Below are 27445 nucleotides of genomic sequence, written 5' to 3'. Positions count from 1 at the left end.
ATATACTGGACGGCTGGCTTTATGCAATATACTCTTGCAAGTACAAGGTGCAAAGCGGCGTAATGGTGGGGAAACGGGTTGAGAAATGTGTTTTAATCACGAAAACAGCGCGACCAGATTCAAATGCACTCTTGCTCCCCTGATTTGCTTTCGGTTTACAGGAAAACAAAAACCCGAACTGTCCCGCAGACTGATACGAGAGATCGTTAAATGGCTTGTGAGGTTCGGATCCTCGATCCGAACGGATACGGGAAGTTTAAGAGCCGTGTTGAAGATTTCCTTACGTGCTAGCAAAATGTTGCACACGCGTGGAGGGAATCACGAATCCGCGTGCATGCGTTGAAGCCTTGGGGGCATAAAACCATCACGTGGCCTGCACGCGTAAATAGATGATGGTCGTGCATGCTTGCCTTAACCGATGGGTTAGCACAATACTCGAGAGTGTTTAACCCGATGCATCACTCACAACTACTCCCTCCGTTCCTAAATGTATGTCTTTGTAAAGATTCCACTAGATGAACTACATACGGAGCAAAATGAATGAATCTACACTTAAAATGTATCTATATACATCCATATGTGGTTCATAGTGAAAGCTCTACAAAGACTTATATTTAGGAACGGAGGGAGTAGACATTTTGTACTTTTTTTTTGGAAAGGCAACTAGACACTGTACTTAACCTATAAATCAGTCAAGGCTCAGTGTCGGTCGGCGGCGAAAACGGATCTGGTCACATCATCGATGTCCGCACGGCGATTCCATTTTGATAAGAACGGACTCACTAGTGGATTAGCCAACGACGACAATACTCTAAATAAGGAAATATGATACTGTACTAGTGGATTAGCCACTTGCTTTACGAAAATAATTGCAGTACATCAATTTATGTGCAAATGTTGCACACGAAACTTGGCTGAAACTGGGTTAAAACGTACCAAGTCACTTTGAGATCAGACTGGAGCACTATATTTCTTCAGAAACATGTTTGGACCCAAGTAAAATCTACACGCAACCCATTTGAGTACTCCAAACTTGTGGAACACTACTTGATCCTTTTGGTATGTAAGACTTTGTTCACAAATCTTCAGAACTTCTTTTTTACGAAAACATTACCAGGAGAACTGCTGAGATTCCATTCCAAAAGAAGAAGCCGATGGATGAAACTGCTCAGTTTCTTAGAGAAAAACCAGACAAAACCTTTACAAAGGACACATCACAACTATGTAAACTAGGTCTAAAACATGAGATGGCATGCAAAACACGAAGGGCCAAGAAAACACAATACAGATGGAGAAACACAACATAGACAAAGGTGGCGTCATAATACATCGCCAGCCGTGCTCACGTGCAACCCATTCGAATACTCGAAATTTCGGGAACAATACATGATCCTTTTGGTATGGAAGACTTTTTCGCGAATCTTCAGAACTCGTCACACATAGTATTGTAAATTAGAATACGAAACGTGTTAAAAATCCACATAGATTTTGGGACACATGTTTAATTTATAAATATTGAGAAGGTTTCAAAATCCAGGAGTATCTTTACTTTTGGAGGACTCAGCACGAGTGATAGGCCGGACGAACATAATACAATTGTGCCACATACAGAGTGTACACATTCTTTGGAGCACGAGTTTCAGTGAGCACTTTATTTTGAATAGTTCAAAAAAATATTTTAAAGTTTTGAAACATGCTGAAAATAAATCCTACATGGTAATATATAGGTATACTACACATCTGTAAATTCTGATGATGAAATAAATTAGAATGTGGACTACATAAAAATGTAAAATTCATGATCAGCACACACAGTATTCACCACTAAAAATCCATGTATTTGTCCTTTTGTATACCTCACGTGTTAATTTATCTCAGTATCAAATTTTATGCGTGTGTAGTATGCATTCATATGACCACGTAGAATTTATTTTCGTATTTCTTGAAACTTCAAAATTGTAATTTTTCAACTATTCAAAATTCAGCTCACTGGCACTCATGTTCCGGAGAGACTTTTGAACAGTTATAGACTAATTTTGTACCTACACTATAAAAATTACAAATTCTAACTACATCCACTAAATGCATGTAGCGACATTCTCTCACTTAGGGCATGCGACTACAATGACACCTAAGATGATTGCCGAGTTAAATGAGAGGTAAATAAAAAAGATTAATTTGACTTCCCTTAGTCAAGAAATAATCTCTTAGTAAAGAAGTTAAGCCTTTTTGTTCTTTTACATGACGCCACATACTTTTCGTACTCTTTAATTTTAATCAGTTCTTATGAAGGAGCATGAAAAATTATTGGATTCATTGTATAACTTATTAGAGGCATGGAATGTAAAAGAAAATCATCATAAAAATCATTGTACTTACCTTACATGCAAAACCCTACCTCACTCCTGACCAGAGATGCTATACTTACGGACATGTGTTACGGATTTATTGTTATGGTCTGAAGTGCAAAATTACGGTTGGAGCTTAGGAGGGGGGGGGGGGGGGGGGCACCAGCGAAACTCATGGGTATATAGAAGAGAACAAAGTCCTCCCTCTATGTTGGACAGCAGCGAAAATTACGGTTGGCAATGATGCATATCTAGTACTGGTGCCCCTCCCTCCCCGAACCTTTACGGTCTAGTGCGCCAACGTCGATGCATGTCGGACCCGTAGGAGAAGCGCAAGAATCGAGGCACAATGGCGTGAAGAATTAAGTACGTGTGCAAGCTAAGCATAACTCTGATGGCTAGGTTCCATATGGTGTGAGCTGCCCATTCGGGTTCCAGTTTATAGGCTTGCCGAGGGTGATCGCATTTTCTGGATTTATCTTGGGTGTTACTCTTTCAAGGTAGTGAGCTCGTCAACTACGAGACGTCTGTGGTGAGCTTGATAATTTTATGATCTGCGGCTTCATCTCTCGAATGTGCTCATAGGGTTACAGTTTGTGTGCATTCATTGGGATGAGCGTGGATGCGCGTATATTAGCGTCTGCATCCATATGGTGTTTATTAAAAAATATGTGTGTTGAGGTAGAAAATATTTCTGTTCGTGCGAATCAAATCAAAGTTCAACAACAGTAATCTAGCACTTGGCACTTTTGATCGATCGGCACGGCACGTACACTTATTTTTATTGTTTTTTTCGAGAATACGTAAATTGCGTACCTTAGCTTTATAGACGAAAGAGGGTTATGTAAAAGAATTAGACACGACGGAGTGCACTACCACAAACGGCATGCACGTCCACCCCTCCACTCCACACGCTAGGCTACTACTCTATATCATGTAGAACTCCTCTCCCTCTCGCCGAGGCCCATAGCCCAAGCTCCTGGTGGACAAGGTCAGCTGCTCCCCATTCATTGGTGATGTCGCTGTTGCGAAAGACTCTGCCATTTCACTGCTTCCATAGATTCCAGCATACAGAAATGCAGAGTGTGTCGAATCCTCTCCGGTGTCTCTTGTCAATTCGCTTCCTGGCCGACACCCACCAATCACCTAGTGTGTCTTTCGTGGTTGGGATCAAAGCTTCGTCAACGCCCAGCCTTCTGAACCACAAAAACCACACTTGTCTCGCAAATACACAATGCATGAGTATGTGATCCACATTGTCCTCCTCTTGGTCACAAAGGTAACATGCCAAGCTATGATCTTGTAGCCCATGCCTCTGTCTGCGGTCCGAAGTCCACACTCTGTGCTGAAGTGCAAGCCAAATGAAGAGCTTGCAGGTCATCGTAGCCCAACTGCGCCAGACAGCCGAAGCACATTGAAATTGTACTCCTCCCTCACACATCATTTTGTATGCCGATTTTGCCGAGTACTTGCCCGTGGCATCCCATTGCCAGATCAGTGTGTCCTCCGAGCCAGGAGTGAGCTCAATGTCTACCAGCACCTCCCACAGCCTAATGAACTGCGAGAGCTCGTCGGTATTCATTTCTCCCACGATATCATGCGTCCACCCATGCAAGTACAGAGTGTCTTTCACTCTCCTCTTATTAACTACCTGTTGCCGCACTTTGTCAACAAGTAGCGGAGCAATTTCCTTCACACAGGAGCAACTGATCCAACGATCTCTCCACAACAAAGCCTTCGATCCTTCCCCGACTTCCCACTTGACCAAGCTGTCGAAGGCCATCCTGACATGCTTGTCAGAGCAGTAACCGAGGCCCTGCCAAGGACGCGAGCTGTCTGTCCGTTTCAACCATTCCCACCTGAGTCTAAGGGCTATACCATGCTTATATAGATCCATCACCCCGAGACCTCCCATCTGCTTAGGCCGGCAAACCCGGCGCCACGCAACTGCACACTGTCCTCCCTGGATGTCCTCTGAGCCTGCCCAGAAGAAGGCACGACATCCCTTATCCACTCTCTCCAAAGCCCACTTCGGAGCCTCTGCCACGATCAAGTGGTGTATGGGTCTGGCCCTCACCACCGGGTTCACCAGAAGGAGGCGACTGAGACGTGTGACAAGGCTACGCTGCCATCCTGACATCAACTTCAGCGCCTGATCCACAATAGGCTGCCACTCTGATCTCGTCAGTTGCTTGATCCCCAATTGCAGCCCTAGATATTTAATGGGGAATGTCTCCATCTTCCATGGGATGGCCTGCCGCACTAGCTGCTCCTCCTCCTCATTTGATCTGATCATGATGGCAGTAGACTTGGAGAAGTTAACCTTGAGGCCAGATGCCTCTCCGAATAATCTCAGCGCCTCCTGAGTAAACCACAGATCCGTCCAGCTCGGCTTGATGAACATAACAACATTGTCTGCATACAGGGATAGTCTTTGTATCGGAGCACAGCCAGGTAGCTTGCTAACTGCATTCGTCTCCTGCGCCTTCAAGATCATAGCCGAGAGGGCATCCATCGCAATGAAAAAGAGGAGGGGTGAGATGGAGTCCCCTTTCCTGAGACCACATGCATGCATAAACTTCTTGCCAGCACACCAATTAACAACGACCCTCGAGCTGGCCGTGGTGAGCAGGGTTGCGATCCAAGACCTCCAGGTTCTTAAGAAGCCCTTGGCTTTCAGCACTTCGAACAAGAATGGCCATGACAGGGAGTCGAAGGCACGGGAAATTGTCCAGCTTGAGCATCACACTCTTTGTTTTCCTTTTGTAAAGCTTCCTAGCAAGTTGCCTGAGAAGTAAGAAGTTGTCATGGATATTCCTTCCCTTAATAAACGCTGATTGATTTGCATGCACCAGCTCACCCATGCGCGGGCAAAGACGCGCAGCCAAAACCTTTGAAGCTAGCTTTGGGATGCTATGAACCAGACAAATAGGCCTAAAATCTTTGATCTGACATGCCTCCGGGTTCTTAGGTATCAAGGTGATTAGCGCCTGATTAAGCCTCCCAAACCCTCTCCCATTATTAAGGATCAGTTTGTTCAATGCTGCCATCACATCCTTCTTCACAATAGACCAAGCTTTCTGGAAAAAAACTCCAATGAATCCATCCGACCCAGGCGCGCGATCCGAGGGCATGTCCCTCACCACTTTCCAGACCTCATCCTCCTAGAAAACTAGATCTTGGTCCTCCAAGTCTATCGGCTCAATGCCCAGGAAGTCCAGATCTAATGTGTGCTCCCGCATGCCGCATCTCCCCAGCAGCTCACTGTAGGCCTCAAAGAACGCCTCTTCCTTTGCTTCTTGATCTGTGATGGTGATTCCATCGACTGAGATCACAGGGATAAAGTTCTTTAGTTTCCTCCCGTTGGCCACCAAGTGGAAAAGCTTGGCGTTGGCGTCTCCCTCCTGCAGCCATCTCATTCTTGACCGCTGTCTCGCAATCGTCCGCTCCAATGATGACAGCCCCAAGACCAGGTGTTTCAGAGTTCCACGCAGCCATCTCTCCTCTCTGGTGAGAACCCGCGACTCCTGCACACAGTCCAGCCATAGGATCACAAGGTTTGCCATGGCGATCTGCAACTTGATGTTTCCAACCCTCCTCTGCCCCCAGGCCGTCAGGTGTTTAGCGCAGCTTCTCAACAGAACATCCAGCCTTACGAACGGGTCCGAGATGGACTCGTCACATCTCCATCCCTCCTGCACCGCCTCAAGAAACCCCTCCAACTTAGTCCAGAAGATCTCAAAGCGAAATCTTTCACGTGGGTGCACATGCTCCTCCAACGAAAGAAATAGCGGGCAATGGTCTGAGGCATTCGTAGATAACGCCTGCAGCAAGCCTTCCGGGTACGCAAGCTCCCAATCCACAGAGACCAACGCACGATCAATTTTGGTCAACTTGGGTCTCTCCCTCTCATTGCTCCACGTGAACCTTCTACCATGCAGACATAACTCCTTGAGCGCATTGTCATCCACGAATTTCTTGAACTTCCCCATCATCCTTCTATCCAACAGAGAGTTATTCTTGTCGGCAGCATGAAGGAATCATATTAAAGTCGCCAACTACCATCCACGGCCCTGGGCAAAGCTTCCTCCGAGCCGAGAGCTCCTCCAGCATTGCAACCTTTTGAGAGTCCTCCTGAGGCCCGTAAACCACCAACAGCCACCAGGGTACGCCCTCCTTTGGTGTCACGTAACCCGTGGTGAAGTTGGTATCATTCACCGTGTTAGTGATCGACACCTTCGAGGCATCCCAAGCGACAAAAATACCTCCCCTAGTAGACGAGGCCGGCAAGTAAACAAACCCATCGTAATTAGGCCGAAAGCATTGCAAAATTACATACTGATCCACCCTCTTCAGTTTAGTTTCTAAGATACACCATATCGCTACTTTCATGGAGTCTGCTAGTTCACGAAGGGCGTCACGCTTCGCCGGGCTGTTGTGTCCCCTCACATTCCAACAAACCAACTCCACGGCTGTGTACGACATAAAGAAGCAGAAAGCTCCAATGTCCATACAAGCCACACACCTCCTACACGACGATCGTGCTCTCCATCTCGTTGCCAAAGCTTACTAGCAACGCCTTCCCGAAGATGGCCGCAATGGCTTTGAGCTGCGGCTCGCGAAGAGGCCTTGGAGTTGAACTAGTACGTAGATAGGCCTTGGGACTACTGTGTGGAACATGGAAACACGCTAAAACGTACGCGTACGTGCCATGCTAGCTAGCTATGGTAGCTAGTTACCGGCGCCGGCGACGTCCACTTCGTGCATGCACTTTGGGCCGAGCCAACCTTCGTGCAAATCCAGGCAAACGTAGCTGGCACGCGCTGGCGCACTGCGCCACCGTGTCGCGGCAGAGGCAGGCCCTCGGGAGCACTCTCAGGCAATGGAGGTCGTCGCAGCATGCCCACGGCCTCTCGTCCTCCTTCATGGGCGCCCCAAGTACTGTTGCGTCACCAGCAAGACCTGTACCACATCGTAGTCAAGAGATCAATGGAGGGTATGTACGTAAGAACTGTCTAAGTTATAACCTCATACTCAGTGGTACATATGTATATCGATCTGATCTGATAGCGGCATGCCCGAGGGCTCCACCTTTTCCATCGCTCGGGAGGCGAATGGCGGACACCTCGCCGGAGGTATCAGCGGGGCGGCCGGCGACGGCGAGGGCCGCCCCGAGCGAAAGCACCAGCAGGATGTTGGCGACGCTACTCTCCATGGCTGCACCGCGCGCTACAGGTCAAATATTTGCTAGCTTTGGCTTGTGCAGTGCCCTGTTTGTCTTGTGAAGCTTGTGGCAAGGCGGTCTGCTTATAGCACCGTCTGGCGGACAGATCTTGATGGACACGGAGGCGAAGACGTGGCGCATCCCGCTCACCGCTGCATGATTGATGTCGAGAGAAGTCTACTAGAGCATCTCCAGCCGCGCCCTCAACTGGCCTTTTCCCAGACGAATTTTTAGCGCCGGTGGCCGAAAATCGGCCCAGTCGCGTCCCCAGGACTTCATTTAGCGTCGGTTTTGGCTAAATCCAGAGCCGGCGATCCTGACCCGAACCCAAGCACCCGGGTGTCGCCTGGGGGCACCGGCAGAAACGAAAAGGGGCGTGGGGCCGCTCTGTCGGCGAGAGTAGGCCATTTTCCCGCCGTTTCCTCCTGCTTTCCCCCTCGGCTTTCCTCCCGTTCTCCATTCCTTCGGCCAAACTCCGCCTCCTCCCTTCCAAGCCGACCGCCATGCTGCCGAAGAAGGACGTGTGCCCCCGCGCCGCGACGGATACCACAACCGCCACCGTCGCCCAGCCGAAGCAGAGGAAGCAGAGGGCGCTGCCGTCCAAGCCCCCGGGCATGACCTACGCCGACTGAAAGGCGGAAGTGCAGTGCCAGGAGGTCGTCACCGCCCATAGGTGTAACAGGGCCAAGAAGGCCCGGGAGGGGGCGACGCTCGCGGCAGCGGCGGCGGCGGAGCAGGCGGAGCGCTCGGCGGCCGAACAAGCCGAGGTGGCTCGTGCGGGGATGATGAATCCACCCGGTGGCCATGGCCCGCACGCGGCCTGAAGCCAGCAAAGCGTCGGATCTTCGGCCGGCTTCTCATCGCCGCCACACCCATGGAGCACGCCGTCACCGGGCTATGCCGACGGCAACGTCCACGGCGGTTTCAACCCCAACATCACCTTCCCCCATGGGCGCCCGGTCTAGCGCACGCCCTCGCCCGCGTTCGCCGGCGTGCAGTACCCTCCATACACGTACTTGCCGCCGGACTACGTAGCCTCCCCGACGCCATCTCTCTGTCGCGGTCTCTACTCGCAAGCCTCCTCCTCGTCGCATCTTGGCGACGCCGACGCGACGGAGGCCGACATGGAAGCCATCATCGCAGCCGGCTCGACTGCCGCCGCCGCTTCCCCCGGGTTAACTACCCAAGACGGCTCGATTGATCTCAGTGACATGGACGGCGAGCTCGACTACGGCGAGCAAGAGCCGGAGGAGGAGGAGGAGGAGGAGGAGGAGGAGGAAGAAGAGGAGGAGCCGGCGCCGACGAGGAAAGGCAAGAAGAAAAAGAAGAAGAAGAAAGGGGCGGCCAAGACCGGCGAGCCGCGCATCAAGTGGGCGACCAAGGAAGATGAGTGCCTCGCCGAAGCATGGAAAGTTGTCAGCCTCGACCCGATCACCGGCACGAACCAGAACATCGACACGTATTGGTACCGCATCATGGACGAGTTAGACGAGTGCAAGCTCGTCGACCCCTACTTCAAAGGCGTCCACATGTAGCGGGGGTCGAAGGCCATGGCGAACCATTGGGGGCTCATCCAAACGGCGTGCAACAAATGACATGGGATCGTCGAGGAGGTCGTGGCACACCCGGAGAGCGGCACCAGCGTCGAGGATCAGGTATAGCACGCCACCCTCTCTCTATTCCTCTCACTGTGCGCGTGCCCATTTGCGCACCCGCGCCCACTGATGCTCGCTCTTCGGCGCCGCTGCTGCGCATGTTCGCCATGTACCGCGACGACAACAGCGACCAAGAGTTCAACTACCTCCACATCTTCAAACGGATCAACAAGTGTGAGGAGTGGGCTGATATCCGGCGCACCCTCGCCAAGGCCAAGGAGACGTACAAGCCGGACGCGCCGACACCGGGAGCGGCCGACGGACGCCCGGACGGCAACAAAGGGGCCAAGAAGGCGAAACACGTCGAGTCGGCTGCCGCACACGTGCAAGAGTCCATCGAGCATTGCCTCGCCGACGCCAAGACCAGGGCCGCCTAGCGAGAAGAGAAAGCTGAGGCGCAGTGGGATGCTTTGATGACGAACAGCGCCGTCAAACTCGACTTGTTTCGGACCAACGTCGCCGCGAAGCTCAAAGCTCAAGACGCCAAGAAGAGGAACAACAACCTGGCTTTCTTGATGGGCGGCGCTGACATGCTCCATAGTGGCGACGAGAAGCTCAAGGCATGGTTCCTGGCGGAGCGCGGTCTCATCCTGAACCAGATACCGGCGACTCCAACGCCGACGCCCAGCCCGACTGATGATGCATCCGCGACGCCCAGCAGCACAGAAGCCACGCCGACTAGTCTAGAAACCGCGCCAACTCCTCCCAGTCCACGCACACCGAGAACGACGCTGGAGGGCGACCTCGACGTTTGATGCATTCCTTTCATGTCCTTCCTTTTTTTGTATGCCGAACTATTGCCTATCCTTCATTTGATTGCCGAACGGTAACACTGATTGCCGAACTATTGCGATGATCGTCGGATTATGGCCTTTTTTTTGAAGCGGAAACGATCAAGTTTGAATATAAAACGCGTGGCTGGGCCCTTGGGGGCGGCACCTAGGGGCGTGGCTGGGGCCTTTATCACTCCAAGGGTCTAAAAATCACCGGATGGACGCCTGAAAAGGCGCCGGCCTATGCGCTGGGGTCCGAACGAGTGGAGATGCTCTTACCCTCAGTGGCCTGCAAGTACGCATAGAAAATTGATGGTAACGTGCATGCTTGCCTTAACCGATGAACATGGACTAGTAGATAGTAGACTTCTACTGAGTTTCAACTCGATGCACGATATTCCCTCCGTTCCAAAATAAATGACCCAAAATAGATGACCAACATCGCATCAGTAATATAAAATTGGGTCATCTATTTTGAAACCGAGGGAATAGATCTTAGGCATTAGTTAATCTAGTACATCAGTCAGAGACCCAGACTCAGTCGGCGGAAAAACCAGATCTTGTCGCGTAATCTTCCAAGCGCGATTCCATTTCGATACACAGTACAGTCAGCTAGATTGCACTACTGCAATTTTCGAGTGTCGCGAACACTTGATGAAAGTGGTTTCCCACTCGGCAAATTGCATTTTTCGTGTTTTTCAAGTGTCAGGAACATTTGGTGAAAGGGGTTCCCATTCTGCAGCGTGTTTACCGAGTATAGATCTTGGCTAAGGGTACTCGGCAGAAAGCCTTCATGCAAAGCCCATTTTGTCGAGCGCCGTCGATCAGGGACTCGGCAAACCAGTTGTCGAACTTGATGAAAGTGGTTTCCCACTCGGTAAATTGCATTTTTCGTGTTTTTCAAGTGTCAGGAACATTTGGTGAAAGGGGTTCCCATTCTGCAGCGTGTTTACCGAGTATAGATCTTGGCTAAGGGTACTCGGCAGAAAGCCTTCACGCAAAGCCCATTTTGTCGAGCGCCGTCGATCAGGGACTTGGCAAACCAGTTGTCGAACTTGATGAAAGTGGTTTGCCACTCGGCAAATTGCATTTTTCGTGTTTTTCAAGTGTCAGGAACATTTGGTGAAAGGGGTTCCCATTCTGCAGCGTGTTTACCGAGTATAGATCTTGGCTAAGGGTACTCGGCACAAAGCCTTCATGCAAAGCCCATTTTGTCGAGCGCCGTCGATCAGGGACTCGGCAAACCAGTTGTCGAACTTGATGAAAGTGGTTTCCCACTCGGCAAATTGCATTTTTCGTGTTTTTCAAGTGTCAGGAACATTTGGTGAAAGGGGTTCCCATTCTGCAGCGTGTTTACTGAGTATAGATCTTGGCTAAGGGTACTCGGCAGAAAGCCTTCATGCAAAGCCCATTTTGTCGAGCGCCGTCGATCAGGGACTCGACAAACCAGTTGTCGAACTTGATGAAAGTGGTTTCCCACTCGGCAAATTGCATTTTTCGTGTTTTTCAAGTGTCAGGAACATTTGGTGAAAGGGGTTTCCATTCTGCAGTGTGTTTACCGAGTATAGATAAGGGTACTCGGCAGAAAGCCTTCATGCAAAGCCCATTTTGTCGAGCGCCGTCGATCAGGGACTCGGCAAACCAGTTGTCGAACTTGATGAAATTGGTTTCCCACTCGGCAAATTGCATTTTTCGTGTTTTTCATGTGTCAGGAACATTTGGTGAAAGGGGTTCCCATTCTGCAGCGTGTTTACCGAGTATAGATCTTGGCTAAGGGTACTCGGCAGAAAGCCTTCATGCAAAGCCCATTTTGTCGAGCGCCGTCGATCAGGGACTCGGCAAACCAGTTGTCGAACTTGATGAAAGTGGTTTCCCACTCGGCAAATTGCATTTTTCGTGTTTTTCAAGTGTCAGGAACATTTGGTGAAAGGGGTTCCCATTCTGCAGCGTGTTTACCGAGTATAGATCTTGGCTAAGGGTACTCGGCAGAAAGCCTTCATGCAAAGCCCATTTTGTCGAGCGCCGTCGATCAGGGACTCGACAAACCAGTTGTCGAACTTGATGAAAGTGGTTTCCCACTCGGCAAATTGCATTTTTCGTGTTTTTCATGTGTCAGGAACATTTGGTGAAAGGGGTTCCCATTCTGCAGCGTGTTTACCGAGTATAGATCTTGGCTAAGGGTACTCGGCAGAAAGCCTTCATGCAAAGCCCATTTTGTCGAGCGCCGTCGATCAGGGACTCGGCAAACCAGTTGTCGAACTTGATGAAAGTGGTTTCCCACTCGGCAAATTGCATTTTTCGTGTTTTTCAAGTGTCAGGAACATTTGGTGAAAGGGGTTCCCATTCTGCAGCGTGTTTACCGAGTATAGATCTTGGCTAAGGGTACTCGGCAGAAAGCCTTCATGCAAAGCCCATTTTGTCGAGCGCCGTCGATCAGGGACTCGGCAACCAGTTGTCGAACTTGATGAAAGTGGTTTCCCACTCGGCAAATTGCATTTTTCGTGTTTTTCAAGTGTCAGGAACATTTGGTGAAAGGGGTTTCCATTCTGCAGCGTGTTTACCGAGTATAGATAAGGGTACTCGGCAGAAAGCCTTCATGCAAAGCCCATTTTGTCGAGCGCCGTCGATCAGGGACTCGGCAAACCAGTTGTCGAACTTGATGAAATTGGTTTCCCACTCGGCAAATTGCATTTTTCGTGTTTTTCATGTGTCAGGAACATTTGGTGAAAGGGGTTCCCATTCTGCAGCGTGTTTACCGAGTATAGATCTTGGCTAAGGGTACTCGGCAGAAAGCTTTCATGCAAAGCCCATTTTGTCGAGCGCCGTCGATCAGGGACTCGGCAAACCAGTTGTCGAACTTGATGAAAGTGGTTTCCCACTCGGCAAATTGCATTTTTCTTGTTTTTCAAGTGTCAGGAACATTTGGTGAAAGGGGTTCCCATTCTGCAGCTTGTTCACCGAGTATAGATCTTGGCTAAGGATACTCGGCAGAAAGCCTTCATGCAAAGCCCATTTTGTCGAGCGCCGTTGATCAGGGACTCGGCAAACCAGTTGTCGAGCCTTAGGTGGGGTACTCCGCACAAAAAATGCACTTGACGGGACGGCGGCTGTCACGTGGCATGTGACTTTGCCTAGAACCAGACATTGGAACTCGGCGAACTTGAACACCCAGGAGTGAGGCACGTGGCGTCCAACATTCGCCAAGATGTCATCTTCGCCGAGACCTGAAACAAAATACTCTGACAAGTACAGACACACGAGCGACTGTCATGTGACCAACAATATTTGCCGAGAACTAAAGTGTGCTGAGATAGTCAGCATTGTACTCGGCAAAATGTGATGTATGGGTGATGGACATGTTGCAACCCCTGTCAAAGCCCATTTCCCCTCATCACTCTGTCACCGACTCCTCCACAACCTCAGCCTCCGCTACCTTTGTCGGCAAGCGCTTCAACATATTTGCAAGGACGGCTTGCACAACCTTTGCCACATGGGGATCCAACTCGTCCATCTTGATGGTCAACATTGTGGTTTCCTTCTAAGCGGCCGCGAGCTCAACCCTCCTCTCTTCGAGCTTTATCTTTTGATCTTCGAGGTTGATCTATTCTTCGTCACCGCCATGAAGATCTCAAACCTCTATGTGTTCTTTTCCTCCTTGACGCCATGGCGATTGACACATGCGTCCTCCTTATTCTCCATCTTGTCCATCGCCCCTTCTCGCAAACCTCCGTAGGCTTTGCATCCGGTTTGCAGGAATTTGGATAACCAAACGCGTTCGTGAATGTTTATGCCACCATGTTGGATGGCAAAAAAGATCCTAACACGATGGCCCGGGCGTTTTAAGGCAGGAGATGCCCTAGGTATGTATTTGTTCATAGGGGACAGCGAGCTGAGGTCACCTTAAATCTGACTTGCACACTTACAAACTTACATTATTTGACGCTCACAAATAAGTACTGTAGAAATTACCCACATATACCATGCATGCATGTAGGCATGTAGTTTATCACATTATTATTTAGCTACTTCTGCCTCATAGACGGCCAGGAAAATAGTAAACGACGCTGAGACATTGAGGGATCCACCATGAACCGGAGCTGAACGATCGACCGACCCCATGAATGCATATGTTTGAGTTATTAGAAGTCGAGGTCCGACCATTTCATGTCCACCTGACCGAGGCTAGTGTCAAGATCGAAGTTCTTCCAGATATGGGACGAGGCGCCCACTTCGTTGTCGCAGCCGGCGCACTCGTCGACGACCTTGGCGTTTATGCCATAATTGGAAGGGTCGACTATGCGGATTGCCCTGCCGCACCGGGCCCCGCCCGCGTACCACTCCGAGGACAGTGACACCACGAACTCGTCGTCGCTGTGGTACTGGCCGTCGCACGCCGCCGGCCCGCCGCCCCCCTCTCCTTCCTGGAAGCCGTTCACCGTCATCACGGCCGGGACGTTCTGTTGAAGCTCAAACTTCCCTTCCGCAGGGTGCCTGGAAACGGCGCACGACACCTGCAGGAAAACTACTAGAACAATGCAGAAAATCACCGTGGCATTGGTAGTGCCCTCCATGGCAGCGCTACGTGCTTGCGTTTATCAGCTAGCTAGCTAGAATGCCCTGTGCGCTTTGCTTTTCTCATGGCTCTTGGTTGGAGCTAGTTTATATACTACGCTCGTGGTGCAACCTGCAGACAAAGCGACAGGCAACAACACGAGGTGCATGCCGCCCTCGTGTGTCTCGTCTAAGAATCCCGTCAAATGCCTGCAGACAAAGCAGCGCCTCACTCCTGATGTCACCAATTCTTTTCTTACGAAGGCTGTTACGTACGTACAAATAGATCGATGAGTAAATCACAAAATCTAAGTGTAAGGGTTCCGAGCAGAAACCGCCACCTGCCACATTGAAGTTAATTTTTATAAATCAATTCAAATTCAAACTTTTGCTATGACTAGCAAAAATGCCCGTGCAGTGCAACGGGAGAAAAAATATCACACTACACAGCCTAATAAGCATGGCTAAACCACATGGACAACATCAAGAAAGTCCACCTGGGGAAAGCAGTGCTGGCAACCAAGAAGAAAACACGTTAGAAACCCGAGTGGATAAGGTTAGCCGCAAGGCTTCCTACAAAGAAGGTGTGCGGATTCGCCCGAGGAGAAAATAATCAATTTACGCTAATGAAGAGCGGCGTGGCGGACGGACAGGGTCGGTCGAGAATGGCGGCCGATGACTGTGTTTACTCAGGAGGGTGAGGCATTTAGAAGAAAGTAATTTTTTACAGTAGGGAATTGGAAGAGAGATGTGTGCATGTGGTTCGACTGTCACCAGTCGTGCATGTTACTTTTTAAGAGAGAGAATAAATGCATGCGTGCTATGTAAGTGAAGTGCTTGTGTTTAGACAATGCCCAAATAATGCAAAAGAACCATTATCAAAAGGATTCATTTGTTGCAACGGATAAAAACAACAACAAAAATGGCGATTACTCATCTAGATAGCCGTTCCTCGGCATCGTCATTCTTCGATGTCCCGACATCTTGGCTCCCCGATGCCTCCATCTACCAGCCCACGTCTAGGCCCGATTCAGCTCTCTCACTTTAATTCCACCATTATTTCTCAATCACCACTGGTTTAATTCCTTTGAATCTTTGCAACCCACAATTGTTTTTTTTTTGGTTAATATCCTTCCATTCAAGAATCAGTACGTGAATATCCTTCCGTTCTACAATCCTCCAGTCCATCATCGCTTTAATACACCGGTTCCTGCCCACAATTCCTTTCAATGATCGGTTCTGACTGTCTGTTTTTAGTCATCTTGCTGATATTTAAGGTCAACTACGAACATATATAAACTTGTAAGAATCAGTGTAAACAGGTGAGGTGGGATAATTTAACATATAATATTGCCGTGTGTCTCGCTATGCATAAAAGAAGGCCCATCATTGCGGCGATTTTATGCTGAGTAGGCCCAGCGGTGCAGCAATGGTACGTACTAATTTGTTTAGTTCAGTTTATGTCCACAACAAAAGTCATCAGGTATTGTGTAATTAAACGTGTATGGTTCTTATAACCTGTATTTCGTAATTACACGTTGAAGTTCAACAGCTTATCTGGCGATTGAGGAGCGCTCACAAGTTGTAGGTCCATGGTTCGATCCTTTGCTCGGCAGTTTTTTCAATGAATTTTTGACTGTTTTCACGTGACAGTGGGCCGGCCCAGTCAGCAGTAGTCCCTGTGCGGCAACTGCCACATAGAAAAACAAAGATGTTTTCTCAAAAAAAAAAAAAAAAAACAAAGATGTGTTCCGGTTTGATTTTTCTAAACGTAAGGGACCTTTATGCAAAGAAGCCACGATAATGAACCCGGAGACCCAATCCGTATATTATTATTAGGGAGACATTAACGCAGATCATTTGAAGATTTCAGGCCAGTGCGTTTGGTTCACGGGGTCATCAGGATCTTTGACAAAGTGCTCGCGGCTAGATTGGCAGTTGAGCTGCCGGGGTTGGTTTGCAAGCACCAGAGTGCATTCGTCCGGGACCGCTCAATCCATGATAATTTAATACTTGTCCAAAGTACCGCAAGGAGATTGCGGCAATGTTTGGTTCATAAGTCTTATGACTTTTTCTAGTCCCAACTAAAAAGTCCTAGTCCCTAAAAAGTCTCCCCTGTTTGTTTCCAGGTACTAAAAAGTCCCTAGTCCCTCCCTAAAGGTTATTAAATGACCATGTTACCCCTAGTATACAGAAAAATAACAACCAAATTACACCATGGGACGGCGGGGCAATGAGTGCAGGGAGGGGCATTGTTGGAAAAGTCCAAAACAAGACTCTCCTTGAGACTCTTCTTCATTCAGTCCCAAAAAGCAACTTTTTGTCCCTAGTAGTCCCTCCTGTTTGGTTAAAAAGTCTCTAAGAGGGATTTTTCTAGTCCCTACACAAAAAAGTCCCTGAAAACGAACACCCCCTACATGCGCTCAAAGAGCCAACCATCATGCTCAAACTCGATATCTCGAAGGCATTTGATTCGGTCCAGTGGCCCTTTATTGTGAAGTAATGCGATGCATGGGCTTTAGTACAAGGTGGATTGACTGGATATGTGGTCTGCTTTCAACATCTTCAACACGGATTATGGTCAATGGAGTGCCGGGTGAACCTATATACAATTGTCAAGGCTTGCGACAAGGGGATCCAGTCTCACCGATGATATTCATCCTCACAATGGAACCACTTCAAAGAATGTTTGACATTGCTCTTGAGTGAGGCACCTTATCTCCGCTAGCATCGAGAGGTCTATCCCAGAGAGTATCTATGTTTGCTGAAGACGTCATGATCTTTCTGAAGCCAGAAGTGGAATACCTCACTACTTGCGCAACTCTGTTGCGTCTTCTTGGCGAGGCATTGGGGCTCAGGGTCAATCTAAACAAGAGCGCAGCCTTACCAATCCGGTGCAGTTCGGGAATTATGGAGCGGGTGGTTCAAATCCTTGGATGCCCCCAGGGCACGCATCCTTGCAAATACTTGGGGCTCCTGCTCACCTTGCGGAAGCACACAACCGCGCACCTTACGGGAATGGTGGATCAGCTTGCACGGTGCCTCCCTCGATGGATGGCCGCAAACATGCCGAAGAGTGGTAGAATGACTCTTGTTCATCCGTACTCTACGCAATCCCTATCCATGTGATGATGGCATTAGACATCCCACAGAATGTTATCAAGGCCATGAACAAAATCTGCAGAGGGTTCTTGTGGTGTGCCAAAGAGCAGGCGTCGGGTGGTCAGTGCAGAGTGGCGTGGGAGACCGTGTGCTCGCCAAGGTGGGCGGGTGGACTTGGTATCCCTATCCTCAAGTGCCTCAATATTGCCATGCAGGCAAGATGGCCCTGGCTGAAATGAGGGGATCCATCGAGACCGTGGGCGGAGTTTGATATTACAGTTCCTAAAAGGTCAATGCAAATCTTCCAGGCTGCCACCCATGCAACAGTGGGGAATGGAGAAAACACGTTGTTCTGGGAGGATAGATGGGTGGATGGCTACAGAGTGGAAGAGTTGGCACCAACAATCTATGGCACGGTGCGAGCGAAGATACGACACACCCATACAGTTAGCCAAGGATTGAAGAACGGGGCATGTGCATTGGACATAGGCCCGGAGGTTACGAGCCAGATGGTCCAGCGATTGTGGGAGCGAATAGCGTTGGTCCAATTGCACCAAGACACGGTCGACTCCATTTGGTGGGCTTGGGAGCCAAGGGGGTCCTTCTCCACGCGATCGGCATACCAAGAAAAATTCTGGGCAAAGGAAGTCGTTCCAACGACGCATTTCACGTGGAAGTCCAAAGCTCCTTTTAGATGTCGTTTCTTTACTTCGCTCGCACTTCAGAACAGAGGCTGGACCTCGGATAGGCTAGCGAGCCGAGGATTGGACCATATGGAAGCATGCCCTTTCTGTGACCAGGTGGAGGAAAGTATCAACACTAGTGCAGAACCGGCCTTTAGTGCCGATTCGTAACGGCCTTTAGTGCCAGTTCGGCAACCGGCACTAAAGAGTGGGGACTAAAGGTCCCTTCCTTTAGTACCGGTTTGTCACGAACCGGCACTAAAGTGTGACCACGTGGCACGAGCCAGGCCCGGGTGCGTGTAGGACATTAGTACCGGTTGGTAACACCAACCGGTACTAAATGTTGGGGGGGGGGGGGTTGGCTTTATTTTCCATTTAATTCTTTTTTGTTTGCTGGTATTTCACAATACTACAAATTGTACACGTTATGCATATATATAAATAGATTTTCTCGTACGTAGAACCACACACACACACACACACACACACACACACACACACACACACACACACACACACACACATATATATATATATATATATATATATATATATATATATCATCGAATGTATCACAACCAACATCATTAATTATTCACACATACACATGCATATACATATACAATTTCTCCTACATGTTGCCTTGGTGCGTTCGGAGCACGATGACAAGTGGTTCATGGGGGCGGTAGCGGGTAATAGTATTCTCCTTTGGGATCTATGACCTGGTCGAGCAAAAATCCGGCTATTTCCTCTTGAAGTGCTAGTATGCGGTCCGCTGGTAGGAGCTTATCCCGCACCTCTATGAATTGTCAAGAAGGAGATCAATATGCATGTGTATTAGTTGTGTGACAAGATGTCGATAATAGTGTGAATGGTGTTCTGACAAACGTACCCAGTCCTATCTTTGAGATCTGATCCTTTCGGACGCCATCATGCGAATGTTCTCGCAAACGTAGAATGCACACAGATCATTCCCCGGCGCCTACTTCAGGGTCTTTACGAGAATGGAATTGAATCAAATAATGATTAATCAAGCATGATAATTAATTAATGGTATTGAAACAAGAATTAAAGAGATGGTAGCTAGCTAGTACTACTTAATTACTTCCCTTTGGTCGATGCCAAAACAACTTTTTTGGCAATTTACGTGGAGTCACCTTGATGAACTTTGCCCAAGCCCTGCCCGCCGGCAAAGAAAATTAATAAAGGGGTTATTAAATAGTTCATATCATGAAATGACGAACTAATAATAGGCCGAGATATAGTTAATAATGATTGAAATACCTATTGACTATCCCCTTCATGATGGTGTAGTCTTTATCTTCTTTAAGTAGTGAGTCCAGTACTTCAACTGTTCCTTTGTCAACTTTAATGTCTAACAAGATCCAGTGGAAACTGCATGCGCACACGTTTGCATGTCTTAATTAAGCGGGCATGTGCATAAAATTAATCAACTATCGTAAACCGTATACACTTAATTATTAACATCTAGCTAGCTAGTAAGCAAAAATAGAATTTGTATTACAAGACAGTGTGACTCACAGGAAGTTGTAAAGAAGTAGTATATCTTCATTGGTATTGAGGCGCTTCAAGAACTCTAGCATGCTTTCCTGTACACTTGCTTGAGAAGTTGCAAGATTCCATGTGTACTCATTAATGGTATTTGGGTCAATGAACCCAATGCCATAGCGTCCAGATTTTTTCATTTCATACATCTTTATCCTGCATATAATACCACAGAAAAGAATATATAGTGATGATAATTGCATGTAATGATTGATCAAAAATTACAGAAAGAAATCACTTACAGACAATAGCAACTGACGATAGATTTGTCGAGTGTGTCTTGATTGTATAACTGAAATAGTTCTGAATACTCAACGCACAGAGCTTTCTCATGGACGTAATGCTCTGCCTTGACATTCACCATGAGGGACTCTGTCGGTGTACAAAAGTAGGGGCCTAGCTTTTGACCCCTTTACTTGTGCACGGGTAGTCAGAGCCACCTGCCACGACCACACATGAGCAAGGCAAGAGAGGGAAACCGGAGAAGAGCCAAGGCCACAGGGACAAGCAAAGCAAAACAACAAAGGACCAAGACCACAAAGATTGCATGGGCAATACAGTTTGCCCCGGCAAGGACCCTTGCCGAGGGCAGCCCCAGCAGCCCCGGCAAGATCCTTGCCGGGGCAGCTCGTCCACACCCACTGAGCGAGCCACCTTCGAGCCCACCGACACTGAGCAGTCGCGTTGGGACAGGGTTCGGGAGGCACCTCCGTGGTGGCATGCAGATCTTTGTGAAGACATGGAGCAATCAAGATCAAATGGGGATAGGAGAGCAGCCGTCCCCATCGAAGAAACCCATAGGACCCCCGGCAAGATTCTTGCCGAGGAAGCTAGCGCACCGTGGCAAGACCCTTGCCGGGCCACCCGGCAAGACTGTCGCCAAGCATGCCGGCAAGGCCACTGCCAGGCCCGCACCAACCAAGTTCCTACCACCGTTCGTGCGCAGCCACCGACCCAACCGGTTGGGCAGGCACCTGTGTGGCAGCATGCAGACCTTCGTGGAGGCTCCACCACCGTGCCACCTCAGCTGCCTGCCTGCCTACATGGAGCTGCATGCGTTGCTGGCCGAGGCGCGTGTCGAAGCCAGGAGGGGCGGCGACGGACGGGACGGGCCTCACCCCCGTCCCCCAATAAAGTGACGGACACCTAAGCCCCGCATTTAATGCGTCTTGTCCTGTAATACTAGCGATAACCTCGCAACACTGTAGCACTTTCCATCTCCTGTGTGCCACTGTGGTAGCCCCTTTCGCCTATAAAAGGAGGCCCATGGCATACTGAGAGGGGATTCGGCTCTTTTGAACCTCGCAACACCCAGAGCTAGTTCGAGAGCTCAAGAACACTAATACAACCACCAAAGCAGGATCATAGGGTTTTACGCATCTTTGCAGCCCGAACCTTGGTAAATCCCCTGTGTGCCATCCCCTAGTCCCGCTCTTCTCACGATTCCGCGCCCTGCAACCGCAGGAGGGATTCTAGTGATTCCATAGGTGTCGTTTCCCACCGACATCTTTGGCGCGCCAGGTAGGGGGCAGCGCTATTGCGAGAATCTGGTCTAGCAGTTGGCCTAGTTATTCTTCATCGCCATGGCTCCTAAGAAGAAGACGACCACGGCGATCGGTTCGTCCGGGACCAAGTTGCCGGCACCGGTGCAGACCAATAGCGGGCCAGTCGCGGAGAGAACCCGTGGCGCGGCCCGCGAACATCCACATCACCCTGGCGGTTCAGGCCAGACGAGTGGCGCCGTTCACGGGCTCGAGAGACAGAGTCAGCCCCCCCGCAGGAGGCACGGGGCCCTTCAGGGGTGCCGCCATCCCGCCAGGCGGCACGGCGACCTCCAAGACGCCAACACCGGCACCCACGGCGCTCCTCTCAGGTTGTGCGTAATGAGCAGCGTCCCCCTGCCGGAGATCCTGCGCGCGGCCCTGGGAAGAGTCCCGTGCGCCCATCACATGAAGAGGAGGGCTAGCGTGCGCACCAGGGTGCTAACGGAGGTGGCGAACGGCTGTGGAGCCGTGACGCAGCTCCTTCTAACTTGGTTAGGAGTCGAGGTGCATCGTCCACCCAACTTTCGCCGCCACCCACGCCAGCGGAAGCCCTAGCGCACGCACAACTGCTCCTCGATTTTCCTCCCGCCGTGGAGAAGCTTGACGAATGGAGGGCCACTGTCTGGAGCCTCGTCGGCATCGCAACAACGACGGGCAGCCCCCGACGGAACCCATCGGCCGTCGCTCCGCCGGGCTGCCACGTGCTAGCGGAGACCACGCCGGAGGCGACGCGGCCACGATGTATTCCCCGCGTCCATCCCGACCGCCCCAGGCGTCGGCCCGCTGCGGCGACGCTCGTGATGATATCTCCATCGCATCGTTCGACCCGCGAACCAACCGCGATCAGCGCCAGGTCCTCCGGGAGCGGGCTCACGAGGACACTCAAACTACGATCGAGCGCCGACGTGACACGTGCCACCAGTCGGACAGGCGGGCGGGGCCCACTACGGACCACCCAGCGTCGAGAGGCTACGGTGGCCTACCTTACGAGGTGGGTTGTCCGGCCTTCACCCGTGAGCTGCGGCAGTTCCAGTGGCCCTCCCACCGTATGTTCAAACCTGATGTTGGCGAGAAGTACTATGGCAAGACCCACCCGTCAGAGTTCCTCAGCATCTACACCATCGCGATGCAAGCTGCTGGGTCCCGCGATGATAAGGTGCTTGCCAACAACTTCCCGTTGCCACTCAAGCCTAATGTCATGTCATGGTTGATGCACTTGCCGGTGGATTCCATCTCTTCTTGGGCGGATCTGTGCCATGAGTTTGTTGGCTCCTTTACTGGAGGTCACCAAGCTCATGGCCAGGTGAGTGATTTACACATCATCCCCCAGAAGGAAGGAGAAAACCTGCGCAAGTACATCCAAAGGTTCAGCCGGGTGCAGTACAACATCCCCGATGTTCATCCCGCCACCGTGATCAGTGCGTTCCACCAGAACATGCGGAATCGCAAAATGCGTGAAGAACTGGCGATGAACAAGGTTAAGGATGTGGCCGAGCTCTATATTCTGTCCGATCGGTGCGCTCGTGCCGAGGAAGGAAGAAAGTACCCCGACGAAGATGCCGATGCGGAAACCGACTCCACTGGCGATACCGCCACCCCAGCAAAGAAAGGCCGACGCCGTAATAGGAAGCGCAAGGGCAAGGCCGTGCTTGCCGTTGAGGGATCCGACGACACCGGTACCATCAAGAAGACCAAGGCGAGCGACCCCGGCAAGGAGGTTGCCGGGTGTGATGCTTGCCGGGCCTTGGCGGCCACCGATAAGGCAGGAGGCTCCGACAAGCAGTACTGCAAGATCCACCGCACCAAGGGCCACAATCTCCAAAACTGCCGGCAGGTAGAACTGCTCGCCGAGAAGCAGAAAGCCGAGTATGAGCGGCGGGACAAGGAGAAAGGCCCAGATGGTGCCGAGGGATCCGGCAAGAAACGTGGCGGCCAAGGAGGCCGCCGCGGCAAGGATAATCAACAAGAGAGGCCCGCCCGGGGCCATGACAAGAAGCAGGAAGACGATGATCATGACAAGGACGACGAGTCCGGCGACCATGAGTTTCAGAAAGCCACAGAGGCCATGTGCGTCGATGGTGGCGCCTCGCTACATATGTCTCACCGCCAACTCAAGCAGTGGGCGCGTGAGGTCGCGGCGGTGGAACCATCATTCGACGCACGAAAGCCGCTGAAATGGTCCAGCACCCCCATCATCTTCGACACCGAGGACCACCCTGACCGCACCACCGCGGTCGGGTGCTTGTCGTTGTTAGTTTCACCAACAATCTGCAACCTCAAGGTGACGAAGATATTGGTTGATGGCGGGGCCGGCCTGAACTTGATCTCGCCCATTGTGGTTAGAAGGCTGCAGATCCCTGATGGAGACCTCGAGGAGACGGGTACGTTCCAAGGGGTAAACCCGGGGAGGAGCCAGCCGAAGGGGAAGATCACGCTGCCCGTGACGTTCGGGGGCGAGTTGAACCACAGGACGGAGAGAATTGTCTTCGACGTGGCCGAGATCCCCTTGCCTTACAACGGGATCCTCGGCCGCCCGGCGCTAGCCAAGTTCATGGCGGCTTCACACTACGCCTATAACATGCTGAAGATGCCCGGGCCGATGAACATCATCACCGTCCCCTCCGACGAGAATGATGCGCTGATATGCACCGACCAACTCTACTGGGAAGCAGTTGCAGCAGCTGCCGCTAAGGCACCCACTCCTGCCGACGGAGCCCCAGAGGAGAAGAAGACCGACAAGATCCCTCGCACCCACTCCGGCAAGCGCACCTCTTCGGGATGTCGCGCTTCCCTTGAGAACATGCCAGAGAGTTCCACCGGCAAGAGCAAGAAGTCCAGGGCTGCACCACCAGAGACTAAGAAGGTGCCCGTCAAGGAGGAGGACACAGGGGGAGCGTTCATCATAAGCTCCACCCTTAACGGCAAATAGGAAAGCGAGCTCGTCACCTTCCTGCGGGCGAATGTTGACGTGTTTGCATGGCAAGCCTCCGACATCCCCGGCGTTCCTAGGGAGGTGATTGAGCACCACCTTGCTGTCTGTCCTCATGTGTGGCCCGTCAAACAGAAAGTCAGGAAGCAAGCTCTGGAAAGACAAGAGTTCATCACTAAGGAAATCAGAAAGCTAGAAGTGGCAGGCTTGGTGAGGGGAGTACTCCATCCGACGTGGTTGGCCAATCCGGTAGTGGTGCGCAAGGCAAATGGGAAGTGGAGGCTATGTATTGATTACACAGACATCAATAAGGCCTGTCCAAAGGATCCCTTCCTGTTACCGCGCATCAACCAGATTGTTGACTCCACGGCTGGATGCGACCTGTTATCGTTCCTTGACGCCTACTCGGGATACCACCAGATCTTCATGGCGAGAGAAGACGAGGAAAAGACAACATTCATCACCCCATGTGGTATGTACTGCTTTTTACGAATGCCTTTCGGGTTGAAGAGTGCTGGCTCGACCTTTGCATGAGCAGTCCAAATTGGTTTTGAACCCCAGCTACATGGAAATATGGAAGCTTATATGGATGACATAGTGGTAAAAACCAAGTACAAAGCAATGCTTGTGCAAGATCTGGAGGAAACATTCGGGAACCTGCGCAAGATCAACCTCAAATTGAACACTGAGAAGTGTGTCTTTGGCGTCCCATCCGGCAAGCTTCTCGGGTTCTTTGTGTCCCAGCGCGGAATTGAAGCAAACCCAAATAAGATCAAGGCCATCGAGCAGATTGAGGCACCCAAGTGGATCAAGGACGTGTGTCGGCTCACTGGCTGCGTTGCAGCCATGAGCCGGTTCATCTCCAAGTCCGTAGAGCGTGCCCTACCTTTCTTCAAGATCTTGAAGAAGGCAGGGCCAGTGGAGTGGACCCCAGAAGCCGAGGCAGCGCTGCAAGATTTGAAGAAATACCTCTCTTCTACCCCAGTGCTGGTTGCGCCCAAACCACAAGAACCGTTGCTGCTTTACCTAGCGGCAACAAATCAAGTGGTTAGCGTCGCACTAGTGGCGCAGAGAGAGGTCAATGAGAAGGCAGCAACAGCGGCAGAGCCAACAGAAGGCAAACCAAAACCCTCTCCGGTAGGGCTCGATCCCGGCAAGATCGAGTCCCCGGCAAGGGCCGGCGCCAGCACAATAGGACACACACGACCGGGTGAAGAGGCGCAGAAAAAGAAAATGGTGCAGCACCCAGCGTACTTCGTCAGCTCCCTCTTGCAGGGGGCTAGGTCGAGGTACTCAGGTGTGCAAAAGCTGCTCTTCGGCCTCCTTATGGCCTCGAGGAAGCTGCGCCACTACTTCCAAGCGCATGAGATCACGGTAGTCACCCGCCTCCCATCGCAGAGAGAGGTCGACGAGAAGGCAGCAACAACGGATACTAGAGTGTAGGGCATGGAAGGTGGCATGCTTACTTAAAGCAGACGTGGACCGGTTCCTAGCGGCCATGGAGGTGGGTAATGCGGCGTGTAGTTAGCATGTGAGTAGCTATGTGGAGTTGGGGTTATGTAACTTTTGTAACGCCAACGTGGAGGGGCTTCTTTCCCACATCCTCCTCTTTAATATATAGTACGCACACTCGTGCGTATTCGAGAAAAAACGCAGACTATTTCAAGCCTCATGGTCAAATTTGAGTACTCTTTTAGTGGATTTATCATTTTCTAAGCATTAACTGATTTACCTTCCACTAAAAGGGTCAAAACATAATTCTATTCAACATACCATTTGAATGAGCTTCAAATTATTTATTTATTTATTTTGAAACGGGGTTCTAGAGACATTCGTCAGCCGGCTTCGCGTCCTAGTGATCAACTTGGAGTACACGTGAAGTTGCTACCTAACAGATAGTTTCCATAACTACCTATGCAGTTGTGTTGTAAACAAACTCTGTAAATTCCTGGAGATATAAATACACGAGGAGGCTGGCCGAGGCAGGCATTGAGCCGCCCGGTCCTTTATACTTTTACAGGCGGCAAGAGATTTGCCTCTTCATTTAAATAAAGGAGACTAGCTAGTGTTTAGAGTTTTACAACGCACTCACAAACAAATAGCAAAACAATTACTCGTACAATATGATGCGTCGACGGTAACCCAAAGTTTAGCATCATCAAAATGTTGATTAGGAGGATCGCTGATGGCGCACTTTTGTGATAGAATACATGAATGTTTCTGTCATTCCAAATGGTTCAAGAAACGAGCATGGGGAAGGAGGCCATTGCATGTCATTTAGGATTGTGGTTGTCGGTTCCTTTTTGCCACCACTCGGTGACGGTTTCATCCAAATGTCACTCGAAGGTGTCCCGAAATTGATAAAAATTGGCATGGTGTCTTCATAGGATCCATGTAGAGTGTGGTAAAAATTTGAGAGCATTACGGCAAAAACTTGGTACACTTCGTATACAAATCAAACACTCTCAGACGAAGTGTAAGGGTTTTGAGCAGAAACACCCACCTGCCACATTGAGTGTGGAAAAAAAAATTCAACGTCAACCACCAAAGTAGCATTTCATTCACATGCAAACTTGACACGTTCCCTCTAGAAACCTAATTTCTTTCTTCAGGCAACCCGAGTTTTTTGTCACACATCACTTCCTCTCTAGCTATTATAGCTAGTAGCTAATCGCTCGGTTCAATACTACAAAATTTTGAATCCGGAAATCAGCAAGAAAGGAGATCATGAAATAGAACCAGGTGACCGGAAGAATTACAAAGAGGCAAAGGAGTTTACCATCTATCCTCACCGTCCATTCTTCCATCAAAGTTAATGCAAGAAAATTTCTCTTTTCTGTTTCCCTCAAATAAAAAGACAATTAAACAAACTTTGCATATCAACATCACACAAGTAATATAATGTGAAAAGTTTTGGATTTTTTAGCGCAACATGTTATGTTATGATCCAAATTCAACTAAAAAGATAAAGGCTAACTTCTGACGAGCGGGCGGAGCGAGACACGATCGGTATTGACCTAGGTCACATGTGTTATATATACTCTTTGTAAGCCGCCACACGGGATGAGTT

The 27445-nt window shown here is 50.1% G+C and overlaps 1 protein-coding gene across 1 annotated transcript; it reads right to left on the bottom strand.

The window, feature by feature from the left end:
- Positions 1 to 14139: 14139 nt before the first annotated feature.
- On the bottom strand, positions 14140 to 14611 carry LOC123064465 (putative ripening-related protein 7). Its single transcript, XM_044487944.1, has one exon. It carries the CDS (start codon positions 14569 to 14571, stop codon positions 14140 to 14142), a length of 432 nt encoding a protein of 143 aa, XP_044343879.1. The 5' UTR covers positions 14572 to 14611.
- Positions 14612 to 27445: the final 12834 nt, after the last annotated feature.

The sequence above is a fragment of the Triticum aestivum genome, chromosome 3B (genome assembly GCF_018294505.1).
Source record: "Triticum aestivum cultivar Chinese Spring chromosome 3B, IWGSC CS RefSeq v2.1, whole genome shotgun sequence".
In the NCBI taxonomy this organism is placed as follows: Eukaryota; Viridiplantae; Streptophyta; class Magnoliopsida; order Poales; family Poaceae; genus Triticum; species Triticum aestivum.
Note: the sequence above shows the minus strand (reverse complement) of the source record. Positions and strands in the feature narration are given on the sequence as shown.